Here is a 12952-nt window from a genome sequence, read left to right on the forward strand (position 1 = left end):
TTTAAATTCAAAATTAATCCATAATTTCTTCAAAAATGTTTTATCTCTCATATTTTTATTAAATTCTTTTTTTAATTATAATAAATGGAAGGGCAATTGTGTAGCGCAAACCTAAATCCCAACCGATTTTAAATTAAAACAGTATGAAGGTAGATTTATTGATTGATTTTGATTCATGGATTTATGATTCATAGATTTATGATTAATTGATTTAGCTGTTCTGACCACCCAAACCCTCTTTAGTCTTTACCCTTTTCTTCCTCTCTCTCTCTCTCAATCTATCTAATCCCGTCTATTCTCTCCCTCTCCCTTCGCTCTTGGACAAAAAATTCGAAACTCTTTGCAAAAAAAAAAAAGACTTGAACCATTTAATACGCACAAATACATACAACCTTCCTATTGAATCCCGTCTCTTCTCCTTCACTTGTTTTCTCTATTTGCTTTGTTACTCCTATCATTGCCTGCCTCTCTTTCTCTCTCGCTCTGTTTTTTTTTTTTTTTTTGTTGTGTTTCTTCTTTCGATCGTTATTACTGTATTCGATGGCTGAAGGCAAGTACGATCCACCCGACGATCTCCTCTCCTCTAAACCCTCCGATCGTCCCTGGACTCCAAAAGGTATTCTTCTATTTTTCATTTCATTCGATTAATCGCAATCTCGAATTTATAGTTAATGCCAACGTTTTTATTCGTTGATCTCCATTTAATTTTCTGTTTCTGAACTTAGCAATAATTAATTCGTTAGGTTTTTTTTTTTTTTTATAATTTTTTTTATTGGTTGATTGATTTGAATTTGAGATTTTTTTGGATTATGATTTTTTTTTTTTTTTTTTAAATGTCACATTGGCATCTGGCATTGAGGACTTCAGCATTTGAATTTCTATAAAGTAAATCGGAAAATATCTTGTTTCACTGATGATTGTTATGGTATATTAGCTCGATTGTTTAGTGGATAAAAAACCTAAGTTGTGTATCATTTTTGTGCTTGTCGTTTATTTCCAGGGGGTGCATCAGGGGGAAATGAGGATAAGGTCCATTTGGGGATACTTGATGATTCCAAAGGTGGAACACGTTTGATCTTATCTGTTTATATATCTTTCATTTTGTGCTCATTGTCATTTATGTGTTTTTCTATTTTGTGTGAGTAATCTGGTTGGTTGATTGATTAATGAACTGCAGATCATTTGACGTCAGAAAGCAGTATTCCATTGTCTCCCCAGTGGCTTTATGCTAAACCAAGTGAAACCAAGATGGTACGTATTTGTTGGCAGTGGAATCTCTATATTATAACTTATTAGCCAATACTTTATCAATTGCATCTTTTACGGTTGACAGATTCACTTATCAATCATCTAGATTTGATTAATTGTTATGAGGTTCTTTTTATTTTTTTCTTTCCTGAAATTGCTAGTTTTGGTGTTTTCCCAATTTAATTGAGTTTGCCATGTGTGTGTATGTATTCATTTTTGACATTTACGTAGTGTCATTTATGAAGGAGTATATTAATAATAATTTAGCACATCTAAATATAATATATGTAATTTGTTACTGTGCATTCACTTCCAGTTGTTCAGAGAAATTATGGACATTCTAAATAATCACACTTCAATATTTATGGTAATCCACCAATTTAAGTTCCAGCTTATAATTATAGGTGCCTTAGTTGTGTCAGGAGACGTTATTTCTAGTTGGAACATTTTTCTGGAGTTCTTTTTCTTTTTTTTGAATGACAGGATGTGCGTGCTCCAACTTCTGTCTCTCTTGGAAACTCCACTGATTCCAACCTGAAGGAGAGCTGGCGTTTGGAAGGATCTGAGGACAAAAAGGACTGGAGGAGGAGTGTTACAGATGGTGACAGTAGCCGCCGCTGGCGTGAAGAGGAAAGAGAAACTGGCTTACTTGGTGGTAGAAGAGATCGCAGGAAAGTAGACCGTCGTAATGACAGTGTTTCTTCTAGAGATACAGCTGACAATAGAGCTTTATCGTCTTCTGACCGATGGCATGATGGTAACACACGGCGCGATAGCAAATGGTCTTCTAGGTGGGGTCCGGAAGACAAAGAGAAGGAAACCCGAACCGAGAAGAGAACAGATGTGGAGAAGGAGAAGGAAGATGCTCACACTGACAATCAATCTTTTGTAAGTAGCAACCGCTCAGCTTCCGAGCGTGACACAGATGCTCGGGATAAATGGAGACCTCGCCATAGAATGGATCCTCATTCTGCTGGTTCTAGTTCATACCGTGCTGCGCCTGGATTTGGACTTGAGAGAGGACGAATGGAGGGTTCAAATGTGGGGTTTACTATTGGACGAGGAAGGTCAAATGTTATTGGGAGGGCTTCGTCTATAGGCCCCATTGGTGCTGCTCATCCATACCAAAGTGAAAGTGCCTTAGGGAAATCTGGCCTCTTAGCTGAAACTTTTTGCTACCCTAGGGGGAAGCTTCTTGACATTTATCGTAGGCAAAAGTCTGATCTATCTTTTGCTACCATGCCCAGTGAAATGGAGGAATTATCCCCTATTACTCAAGGAGCTTTAATTGAACCATTGGCTTTTGTTGCCCCTGACAGGGAAGAGGAGGTAAAGACTAAAGATTTACTAGTCGGATATGTGATTTGTTAATTTTCCAATAAAAAGTTTTCAATTAATTAATTTTTTTGTGCCTCACTTTTGATTACTGGATGCTGGCAGGCTGTCCTTGGTGATATATGGAAGGGAAAGATCACAAATAGTGGGGTGGTATTCAACTCACTGAGACAGGGGAGATCAACTGATTTTGCCTCAGGTATTTTTTATTTTTTTTGTTGATTTACTCCAATTTTCTGCACTTGTTGTTTGAGACAACCAACCTGTCCCTTGGCTAGGTCCTGAAGACTTGGAATCCACTGAGGGAAAGAAGGGTGTCCTCCCTGCAGATATTGATGAAACTGTTCAGACATTGCGGGAAGCTGGAAATGTTGCATATCAATTTGATGACAATGGTACCTTGAAGGATTATGGTTTACATGTGACTGTGGCAGACGGTGAGTAATATTTTGGTGTAGTTCTTGAAAATAGGCTTATATAGATCTTGTTCGAGAAATGTTATATATATATATATATATATATATAATTCTCCATTATACTCACTATCTTAAACTGAAGCCAAATTCCCAACTTTGGTCTGAGTAAGATTTAATTTGAGTATGAGAGACCTTACCAGTTAAGTTAGTTGGTACCCGTACTGTTGAAACAAGGTTATTTGTACATGTATGCAACTGAAAGTAATTGGATGTGTACTATTTCAGGAAGAGAGGTTAATTATGAAGAACATAAATCAGACTTGGATGGAAGGTTCTCAACTCTCTCAAAAAGCAATGGTGTTAGCAGTGCCATAGCCATTGATGGTGCTTATCATTATGGTGAAAATTGGCAAATGGAGGATTCAACTTTGAATAAACAGCCTCAGTTTGATAACATTGACTCTGCTGCTTTTGACGTCAGATCCAAGCTTCCTGATGATTCAAGCTCTCTGTTGGATACAGCATCATCTGAGCAAAAACAGGGTAGCAATATGCAAGTGTTGGGGAGTATGGGGAAAGACTTATCAAGGGGTACTCCACCAGAGCAACAAATTTTGTACTACATTGATCCTCAAGGGGCAACTCAGGGACCATTTCTTGGTGCAGACATTCTTTCATGGTTTGAACAAGGTTTTTTTGGGACAGACTTACCTGTTCGCCTGGCTGATGCTCCTGAAGGAACACCTTTCCAAAGTTTGGGTGAGGTGTGGCAACATCTGAAGGATAAAGATAGGAATGTCAGTTCTAACGATCCAAATTCTGAGCTGGAAAAATTTGACTCTTTGGGAGGAAATTTAGAGGCTGCTTTACCTGTGTCTGCTCCTGTTTCAGCAATTACAGGTTCATCCTTGGTAAATGACATGAACCAACCTTTGCCTGAGTTTGACAATCTCTCAACTCAACATCTGCAGTCAGGATTATCAGAGCTTGAAGCTCCTTTACAATTGCTCCATTCTGAAGGTCAAAGCATTCAAGATTTTGCTGTACAAGATGAAGGTTTGTATATATGTACATTGATATTTTGGTTTGTTTGGTTGTTTTTTCCCTAAAGCCCATGCTAATTGGTTGATTTTTACTTGCTCCAGAAATCTTGTTTCCAGGAAGAACAGGGAATACTGGATATCCTATTGTAAAGTCTTCTGGGAACATTCATGATACTAGTGTCCAGCCCTCTCGTCCAACTGAGTTGATAGATTCTGGCATTGCAATTCAGAATGATAATAAGTTGCATCCTTTTGGCTTGCTGTGGTCGGAGCTTGAAGGAACTCACACAAGACCTACAAATGTGCCGTCTGGTGTGGGAAGGACTGCTCCATACGGTGCGATGGCTGATCCAACTCTTGCTGCAGAGACGCAGTCGGATATTTATAGAAAAAACATACTTGCTGACCCCATTGTGTATCAAGATCCTATGGCTGCTCACCATATGCGACGCATGGAACAGGAATCCAACCATTTTGATCTAGCAGAGCAGCTTTTGTCTAAACAATTGCAGCAACAGCAGCTCCAACAGCGAAATATGTTTCCTCATACACGCCTGAATGAATCAGTTTTAGAACAGTTGCCAAATCAGAATCTGATTCATCAACAACAGTTGGCAAACCATCCAGCTCCAGATATGGAACATTTCTTGACCCTTCATCTGCAACAACAGCGTCAGCTTGAACTTCAACATCATCAATTGCAGCAACAGCAGCAGTTTCATCAACAACAAAAGCTTTTGCAGGAGCGACAGCAATCACAAGCTCGACAGGTGCTTTTTGAGCGGTTGATGCATGGTCAAATGCCTGATCCTGCCCTTGGGCACTCACATATTGACCCAATAAGAGCAAACAATGTTCTCGATCAGGCTTTATTAGAGCAACGCCTTTTACATGAGATGCAGCAACGGTCTCATCATCCTCAAAAGCATTTTGTTCCATCTTTAGATCAGCTTGTGCAAATGAAATTGGGTCAGATGCCACCACAAGATAATCAAAGAGAACTGTTTGAGTTAATGTTACGTGCTCAACATGGACAAATGCCAGCGTTGGAGCATCAGATTCTTCAGGACCAGATCCGAGCAAGACAGTTATCAATGGGATTAAGGCAACGAACCAATGTGCAGGAAGGGAGACATATTGATTCTATTTGGCCAGCTGATGAGCCTGATCAGTTTCTTAGGAATCTTTCTGGTGCTCACTCCTCAGGGTTTAGCCCACTAGATATTTACCAGCAGCAACAGAGGCCACCTCATGAGGAGCAGCTGGGTCAGCTTGAACGGAATCCTTCATTACAAGAGCAGCTGCAGCAAGGAATTTTTGAGCCTGGCTCACTGTCATTTGAGCGGTCCTTGTCTTTGCCTGCTGGTGCTTCAGGGATGAATTTGAATGCACTTAATGCTATGGCTCATCATCATGGTTTGGATGTAAAGGAGTTGAGCTCACGTATGCAATCTGCTGGTCATGCAGGGACATTTCCTTCTGGCATTCACCCTCATAATCTTCACCACCCTTTAGCCTTGAACCAGTTCAATGCTTCACATTTGGATGCAGTGGAGGGTCGCTGGGCTGAAAACAATGGGCAGCTTGCGAATGAGTGGGTAGAATCTCGAATACAACAGTTGCACATTAATGCGGATCGGCAGAGAAGGGAGGCAGAAGTTAAAATGGATTCTGAAGATCCAAGTTTATGGATGTCAGATAGGTCCCATGATGACAAGTCAAGGCAATTGTTGATGGAGTTGCTCCACAAGAGATCAGGTCATCACCCTGCTGAGTCATTGGACATGAATATGAATGTTGTACCCTTTGGAAGGAGTTCACCATCTGGAATCTACTCTGGGTCAAGCTCTTCCAATCACCCGTTCAGTATTCATTCAGACCGAGAAGCTGGTCCAAACAATTCATTTACCGTAGGATCTTATGGTTCTAATTCATCTGACCCACAGCAGGTATATGTAGCTGACAAGCAGGCTAACAGTTTTGATAGCAGTGAGAAATTATGGTTAAGACCTGAATCCGGAGCATTCTCCGAGGGAGAGCCATTCTTGTCTGTTGTGAATGAAGGTGCTCAGGTAATTTACACTGATTCTAACATGATTGGTCAGTCTTCTGTAAACAAAGAGTTTTCCAATGTGGATGCAAGGAAGCATGGGTCCAAAAGTGAAGATATGATTAAGGGTTCCGTTTTTGAAGTTCAAGATGGAATGGCCAAGCAAGCAGGTTTGGCTACTTTAGATCGGGTGGATATTCCAACTAATCCTCTTAACAGACATAATTCACATGTTGCAGGTAATTTTCTTCTCCTTTAGCTTATTCTATAGCCCTGCATTTTGTTGGAGTGATATTGATATTTTCTGAATCTATTTTTAGGTAGTGATACAGGTTTTTATGATTCTTTCAACGAAGATATTTCCAAGGATAAGTAAGTATCATTTCTCTGAATTTCTTTGCTGCTGAGGTGTAGGAAAAAGTATTTACACAAAAAAAAAAAAAAAAAAAAATGTAAAGATATGCTCTTTTAGAGAAACTGTATTAAAGAACATGGATAGGCCACTTTTGGAAAATAGTTACTAATTAGCTTTCCTAACATATTTACCTCAGTGAAATTGCAGTTGGTACTGGGTTTACCAAGTTAGCAAGTTTGTTATCCCATTGCATGCATGATCTTTTTTATGATGGACTGTATAATTTTTCATGCCTATGTCATGATTTATGAAAGTATAATTAATGGATGTGTGAGCTTGAAGCATGGATGGAAAACAGCATAATTATTTGGTGACTGGACTGGAACATGCCTTTAATCATGTCAATGCTTTCATCTATGATGTCTGATCAATATCAGACATTTATTCGGATCAATCTTCTTTATCCTATCCATTACCCTGGATTTGGGCATTTTAGAATACTGCTAACCCTATGTGTGGCCTGCTTGTTGGGATAAATACAATATTTATAACCTATTTTGTAATGCTTTTCTTACCTTGAGATTCTCTTTAACAGGGTGCTAGTAGCATCCAGGATTCAAGAAAATATTTTGCTGAGACGTCCACCAGTCTCACGTGCTTCATCATCCCAGGAAGGATTATCTGATCTCACCCCTAATCCAGCTATCAGAGGAAAAGTTTCGTCTAGTACGGATGGTATTGATATCTTTTAAATTTCCTAATTTATGTATTTGATTTCCGGAGGGACAGGGGATGGGGGATAGTGGTATTTTTTAATCAGGAACCCGTGTCACTTATGGTACCCTGCAGTTGGTAACTTTGCTTGAAGCAAATGTAGAGGATCTGCTTGCTTTGTTTTCTTAGTGGTGAGGGTAGAGACGGAATTTGAAGTGCATGAATTTAATTTCTTTTATTAGACTGGCAAATAATTTATATATGTGAAATTGCAGGGAGGCAAGATCCCGGGGGAAATCCTGTAAGCCAAGGTTCAGACATAACTTCTGGGAAAAAAGAAATGAGGTTTCGCCGCACCTCATCCTGCAGTGATGCTGATGTTTCAGAGCCGTCATTTATAGACATGTTGAAGAGTAATACAAAGAAAAATGTTGCGCCAGACGCCCACGCGGCAATGGGGATGACAGATCCAGATGGGACACAAGGTGGTCGAAGTGGTAAAAAGAAAGGAAAGAAAGGGAGGCAAATCGATCCTGCTCTCTTGGGTTTTAAAGTTACAAGTAATCGCATCATGATGGGTGAAATCCAGCGCTTAGATGATTAGCCCAAATAATTTTGTAGTCTCCATGTAATGCCCCTTTTCTTAGTTGTATAGGTTGAGATGAAAATTATTTGATTTTTTTTTTCCGTATACATGTTCATTTCGATACAGGAAAGATTCCTGGTCTAGGACTAGGATATTTTTTACATCCATAGAGTAGTCTTGTATAGACTAACAAGTTTTACAAGGCAAGATCATTTCTTTGTAGAATCTTGTAGAAAATTCGGTGATTTTTTTTTTTTTTTTTAACTTCACGTGGCTGAACTTATACGAGTTTAAATAAGAATTAACATTTGCTTCTCGGCTTCTGAAACTGCCGGACTTTTAGAAGGTTATGCAAATGTTTGAAATTGAAACCTAGTTGGGACAGAAGATTAATCTGTAATTGTTTGATAATTTTGGAAAGAAAGTTGTAAGAAAATGCAATTGATTGTAACTGTAGCTAAAATTCTCTTAACTATTAATGAAAAGTGAGAGAAACATAATTCTTGTTAAGTAAAACCAGTGATATTTTTTATCGGAATAACCTTTACTGTCATAAAAAAATTTAGTCTTAACTCGGGATAGTTATAAACATTGTATTAAAACTAGGATCAGAGGGTAACCTGTTTTGGTGTTTGGGTCATGAGTCAACCAGTCCAACTGGTTGGACCGGCTAGTTGGACCGATGATATCAGCGATAATTTTATTTTTAAAAAATTATTATTAATCCCTTAAATTTTAATATATTATAAAAATTTCCCTAAAAAAGTTCAATTAGTCCCTAAAATTTTTATTTATTTAAAAAATGCCCCAAAAAATTACCACTTAATCCATAAACTTTTGACATATCTCCAAAACACCCATATAAAATTACAAATTAACCCCTATAATTTTGAAATATTATAAAACCCCCCTAAGACCTGAACTAGATCGGAGAAGCTGCCAGGCCCCAGTAGGACCTGTCCAATTTTTAAAACAAAGGTTATAAATAAGAATAAACTCTAAATTGTAATAAATTATAATTTTTTTAATTCTTATCTTAAGAAAATTGTCTTCACATAGTAATAATATACTGTTACATTAAAGGTGTAAAATAAAATAAAATATTAATCTAAAATTGTTTGGAACAATGATTAATGTTTTAGAGTTGTTACCACATATATTAACTTGCGAATACGTAATAACTCGTTAACATGAACACCTTCTTGTTTGAGCCAAAATATTTTTAGCTTCTCAAGCATGTTTAGAACTTCTTAACTGAAAATTTTTTGTATTTCCGTACTATCATCCTCAGAATTATTTACTTTATCTTCTTGTCTAATTACAGCAATGACTACTAAAATAACGAATTGAATCCTAATACATACTACTAAAACGTGAATTATAAAATAAGAAATGAAAATAATAATTTTTGTAACTATACCTCTATTTAGTTATAACCTCTTTATTGTAATAAATTAGTTTGATCCCACTATTATGACTATGGAGAGGTTTTACTGTATAATGTATCTAATTTTACGGATAGGTAGTATTACATCATTAATAATTTACTATTGCTTATGGAAGCCATTGATCTTGGAAAAGTTGCATGATTGTTCCACCCATGATCCACTCCAACTCAGAAGATGACAATTTTGCTTCATTGGCAATGAGAGACACTGCTTCTTTTCCTTCTTTATAACCACATTCAGCAACAACGTATGGAAAATCACTGTAAAAAACATGTATAGAATAGACATTAATGTTTTCAATTGCATTATTTGAACATTTATACAGTATCTAGTGTGTTTGATTGGAAAATGGAGATGTTACCTGCCCCACATAACACGGTTTGCGCCAAAGCTGGAGACAACTTGAGAGAGAAGAGATGATAGATCCTGGTATGGGAATGCCATTCTAGACAGCCTAAACAGAGCACTGAATTTGATATATACCTGTAAAAATTAAATTTCCAAATCACATTTTAAGTACGTAAAATACTGCCCTAAAAAAAAAATAATAATAGTATATATTGGTGCCAGCCTGAAGTTCAAAAGTAAAAAGGAGTCCAGAAAGAGCTGCTTTTGATTCCAATATCTAGAGAAAAATAGGAATAAAAAGATGGTGTTCTCTAACGATGGTGATAAAATTTGCAAATGAAAGCAAAGCTTTGGAAAAGTCACATGGTACGCTATACCTGTGGGAACCTGGATAGCTTTAAAAGCCTTGAGAAGGCAAGACTTTCATCATCATTTCTGCAAGATAACACATGAATAGTGAGGATAACACAAAAATTTTAACAGGCTTCTTGAGCAAAGTCAAATTTATAAGGGAGCTCACGTTGGCTGTTTGCAGAAACCCAAATGATCAAGCAACACAGTTGTTGAAGGAAATTCATTGCATAGTTCCTCAATTTCTGAAATGTGTAGATTAAGACCCTGAAAATGCCCATGGTTTTACTATCACATTACTCTAACCAATCATGTTTAGAACTAATGTGTCAGTCGTTTGCCAGGAGATCAAGGTGGTCAATGTAATTTTAATTGCATAAATTGCTGATTAAGATACAGTAGCTCCATATTAGAATGTAGCAATCAGTCAAGTCAGACAAAAAATTTCACCAATTCTTTTTTTTTTTTTTTTTTTTTTTCTCTTATTTTGATTTAATGGAGTTAGGGAAGAATTGTAATACCTTCATACACATGAAACCCACCGGCACTCCAAGTTCTCCTGCCCGAGAAAACATTGCCTTGCCAACTTCGTTGGTCATCTGCACAAATTTATAAGAAAGAAAGACATAATCATCATCATTACTCTTTCATCAACATACTGCACCTGAAATGAAGATGTCAAGAGGAATTAAATACTTCATTTGATGGGAATCCCACAAGTATTTAAAAACTAAATTAATTGTCATAAAATTGTTTCTTCAATTAGTTAACTAACTGCAAGAATAGTCTTTAAGCCAGAAATAAAGATTACCAACTATTGATTTAATATAAGTGGAATGTCTAGACACAAATTTTTTCTGTCCAAGATGGTGAACTAGTTGATGAAATTAAATCGTTACAAATGTGCAAAGTTTGATAAAACATAACATAATGAAAAGAACTGAGGACAAAAAAACAGGCTATGACAACTGGCAGTGACAAATTTTACACTGAAATTAGTACCTGTTGGCCAGATGGCCATAGATATGGATTAAAACGAACAGCACGGAAACCATCCTAGCAAGGAAAGAGAATGAATCAGAATGATTATCTGAGAGAATAATGCAATTATGAGATAATGAATAGACAATCCAAAGACCTTCACAAGCTGTTCAAGCTGCTTAATCCCACTGCCATCTTCTGCAGGATTTGCTAGGCAACAACCAACAAATTTGGTTGGGTACTTCTTCAGGACACTGTCCAATTATAGAATTGCTTTAGGCAATACCATATCTATAAAGTAAAAACTATATCAACTATACAAATCTTTGAGGTTAAATAACTATAATGAATCAACGTGTGACCAGCAATTCACTATCTGAATAGCATGATCGAAAAAGCGATGTCTAAGATGAAATATAGCTTTAAAGTAAAGAAACAACAGCCTCCCCCAACCATGGACCTTTGTCCTTTGTCTTACTTAGAAATCCAACTCTACAGGAAGTCAAAGGATCTTCAGATTGAGCACAACTCATTGGGTGCAAGGTCTTATACGAGTTGTATTAAGTTCACAATTTTCATGCGGCTTCGCAGGTTTCTGAAATCTTGATCTCTAATGCATATGGAGAAGAAAAAATTCTAAACTTATCATTTTGCAATAATGTAATCTTAACAGACCTTGTCACCAAAGAATGATCAAACTTATGATTAATGGGCTGCACAATGAGTGCCCCATCCACACTCGCTTCTGCCATGTTCTACAGGGAAAAAAAAAAAAAGAATATCAGAAAAGAATACTATCACATATTCAATGAATCTATATAAAAAGAATCTACTCATCCTTCAAAATCAATATCATGCCTGTAAATTTCTAAAAAAATAGTGGTAAAGGGCAAGAAGAGAACATGAATTAATCAAGATCTCCAAATGTATTGAAAAGCACCAATAATCATATTTTCACTCATTTACAAATTAAACACTTATAGTACCCAATCCCAACTACACCAGTAATTAAATCATACAATTTTAATTCAATGCAAACCCATGTAAGATCAGATAGCAAATAACATAAAGTACACTAACTATGCTAACAATAAGAGGCGTACCTGGAGCAAATCAACATTTCCGGCAAAGTGGGTTCTTGGCCAGGAAAGTAAGGGTATTTATCTGCAGCCTTTGCAAAGTAGTAAAAAAAAAAAAAATTTAAGCATTTTGAATGCCCTTTGTTCATTAAAATAGATAGATATGCAATTTAGTCTTACCTCTTCAGGTAAAGCCCATACGTGTAGATGTGAATCGATGGTTTTGATGCTTGAAAAAGCTTTAGTCTGGGATTCACTGGAGCTCATTTTAGCAGCAGAGATTGTGAACGGTGATTTTTTATGATTGGAGTGTGAAAAATGAGGAAAGGCTGAAGCTGTAAGCAGTGGCTTTAATAACTTCGTCACCACTGCCATGCCCATCACAGAAAAAATGTAATTGATTTATGACTGGTTAGACTTAGGGCCTTTTACGTAAATCTCTGAATTTTTATCTTTCTTTTTATTATATTATTAAAAGAAGAAAATTCTTTTCATTAGTGAGAGATTCTTCTTAATATATCATTCATTTTTCATTAATAAAATCTTTAATACTAATATCTTTTCTGAATTGAGCGAAATGTCATTTACATCCTCTCCAATAAAATATTCCAAAACGCCTGGTGGATTGATACCATTAGAGGATACATATGTCATTTTGTGCCCACTCGTCTCTCGAATTCCACGTTTCTACAAAACCCACCCAACCCACACGCCATTCTCTTATCATCATCTTCAATCTTAATCAGACAAGAGACTGCTCCATCATGGCGGCTACTTTTACAACCCAAGTACCATCTCTTTCATCCACCCCTCGTTCTGTATTTTTATTTCTTTCCACGTTGCAAAGTTAATATCTGATTTTTTTCTCTTTGTTTTTCGCAGATAAATGTGGGCTCGTTATCGGGTCCACGAGCAAGCCTTTGTCAGACAAAAGTGTTGGGTGCTACGTTTAATGCATCAAAATTCCCAAAAGGTTTGCTTTGACGTCCAATGCTTCT

At 36.9% G+C, this 12952-nt stretch overlaps 2 protein-coding genes across 2 annotated transcripts; one reads left to right on the forward strand and one right to left on the reverse strand.

Annotated features, from left to right (window-relative positions):
- Window positions 1-227: 227 nt before the first annotated feature.
- On the forward strand, window positions 228-7969 carry LOC116131207 (protein ESSENTIAL FOR POTEXVIRUS ACCUMULATION 1-like). The gene is made up of 11 exons (XM_031416852.1): window positions 228-616; window positions 1001-1060; window positions 1178-1251; window positions 1732-2577; window positions 2689-2782; window positions 2862-3020; window positions 3285-4055; window positions 4145-6350; window positions 6417-6464; window positions 7043-7182; window positions 7437-7969. Exons 1-11 carry the CDS (start codon window positions 541-543, stop codon window positions 7763-7765), a joined length of 4803 nt encoding a protein of 1600 aa, XP_031272712.1. The 5' UTR covers window positions 228-540; the 3' UTR covers window positions 7766-7969.
- Window positions 7970-9075: 1106 nt separating this feature from the next.
- Window positions 9076-12341, reverse strand: LOC116131208 (4-sulfomuconolactone hydrolase-like). Its single transcript, XM_031416853.1, has 11 exons — window positions 12135-12341; window positions 11979-12046; window positions 11862-11871; window positions 11551-11630; window positions 11033-11129; window positions 10897-10950; window positions 10416-10493; window positions 10064-10161; window positions 9921-9978; window positions 9557-9678; window positions 9076-9455 (listed from the first exon to the last, which is right to left on the reverse strand). Exons 1-11 carry the CDS (start codon window positions 12333-12335, stop codon window positions 9302-9304), a joined length of 1020 nt encoding a protein of 339 aa, XP_031272713.1. The 5' UTR covers window positions 12336-12341; the 3' UTR covers window positions 9076-9301.
- Window positions 12342-12952: the final 611 nt, after the last annotated feature.

This window comes from Pistacia vera, unplaced genomic scaffold (assembly GCF_008641045.1).
Source record: "Pistacia vera cultivar Batoury unplaced genomic scaffold, PisVer_v2 Contig230, whole genome shotgun sequence".
In the NCBI taxonomy this organism is placed as follows: Eukaryota; Viridiplantae; Streptophyta; class Magnoliopsida; order Sapindales; family Anacardiaceae; genus Pistacia; species Pistacia vera.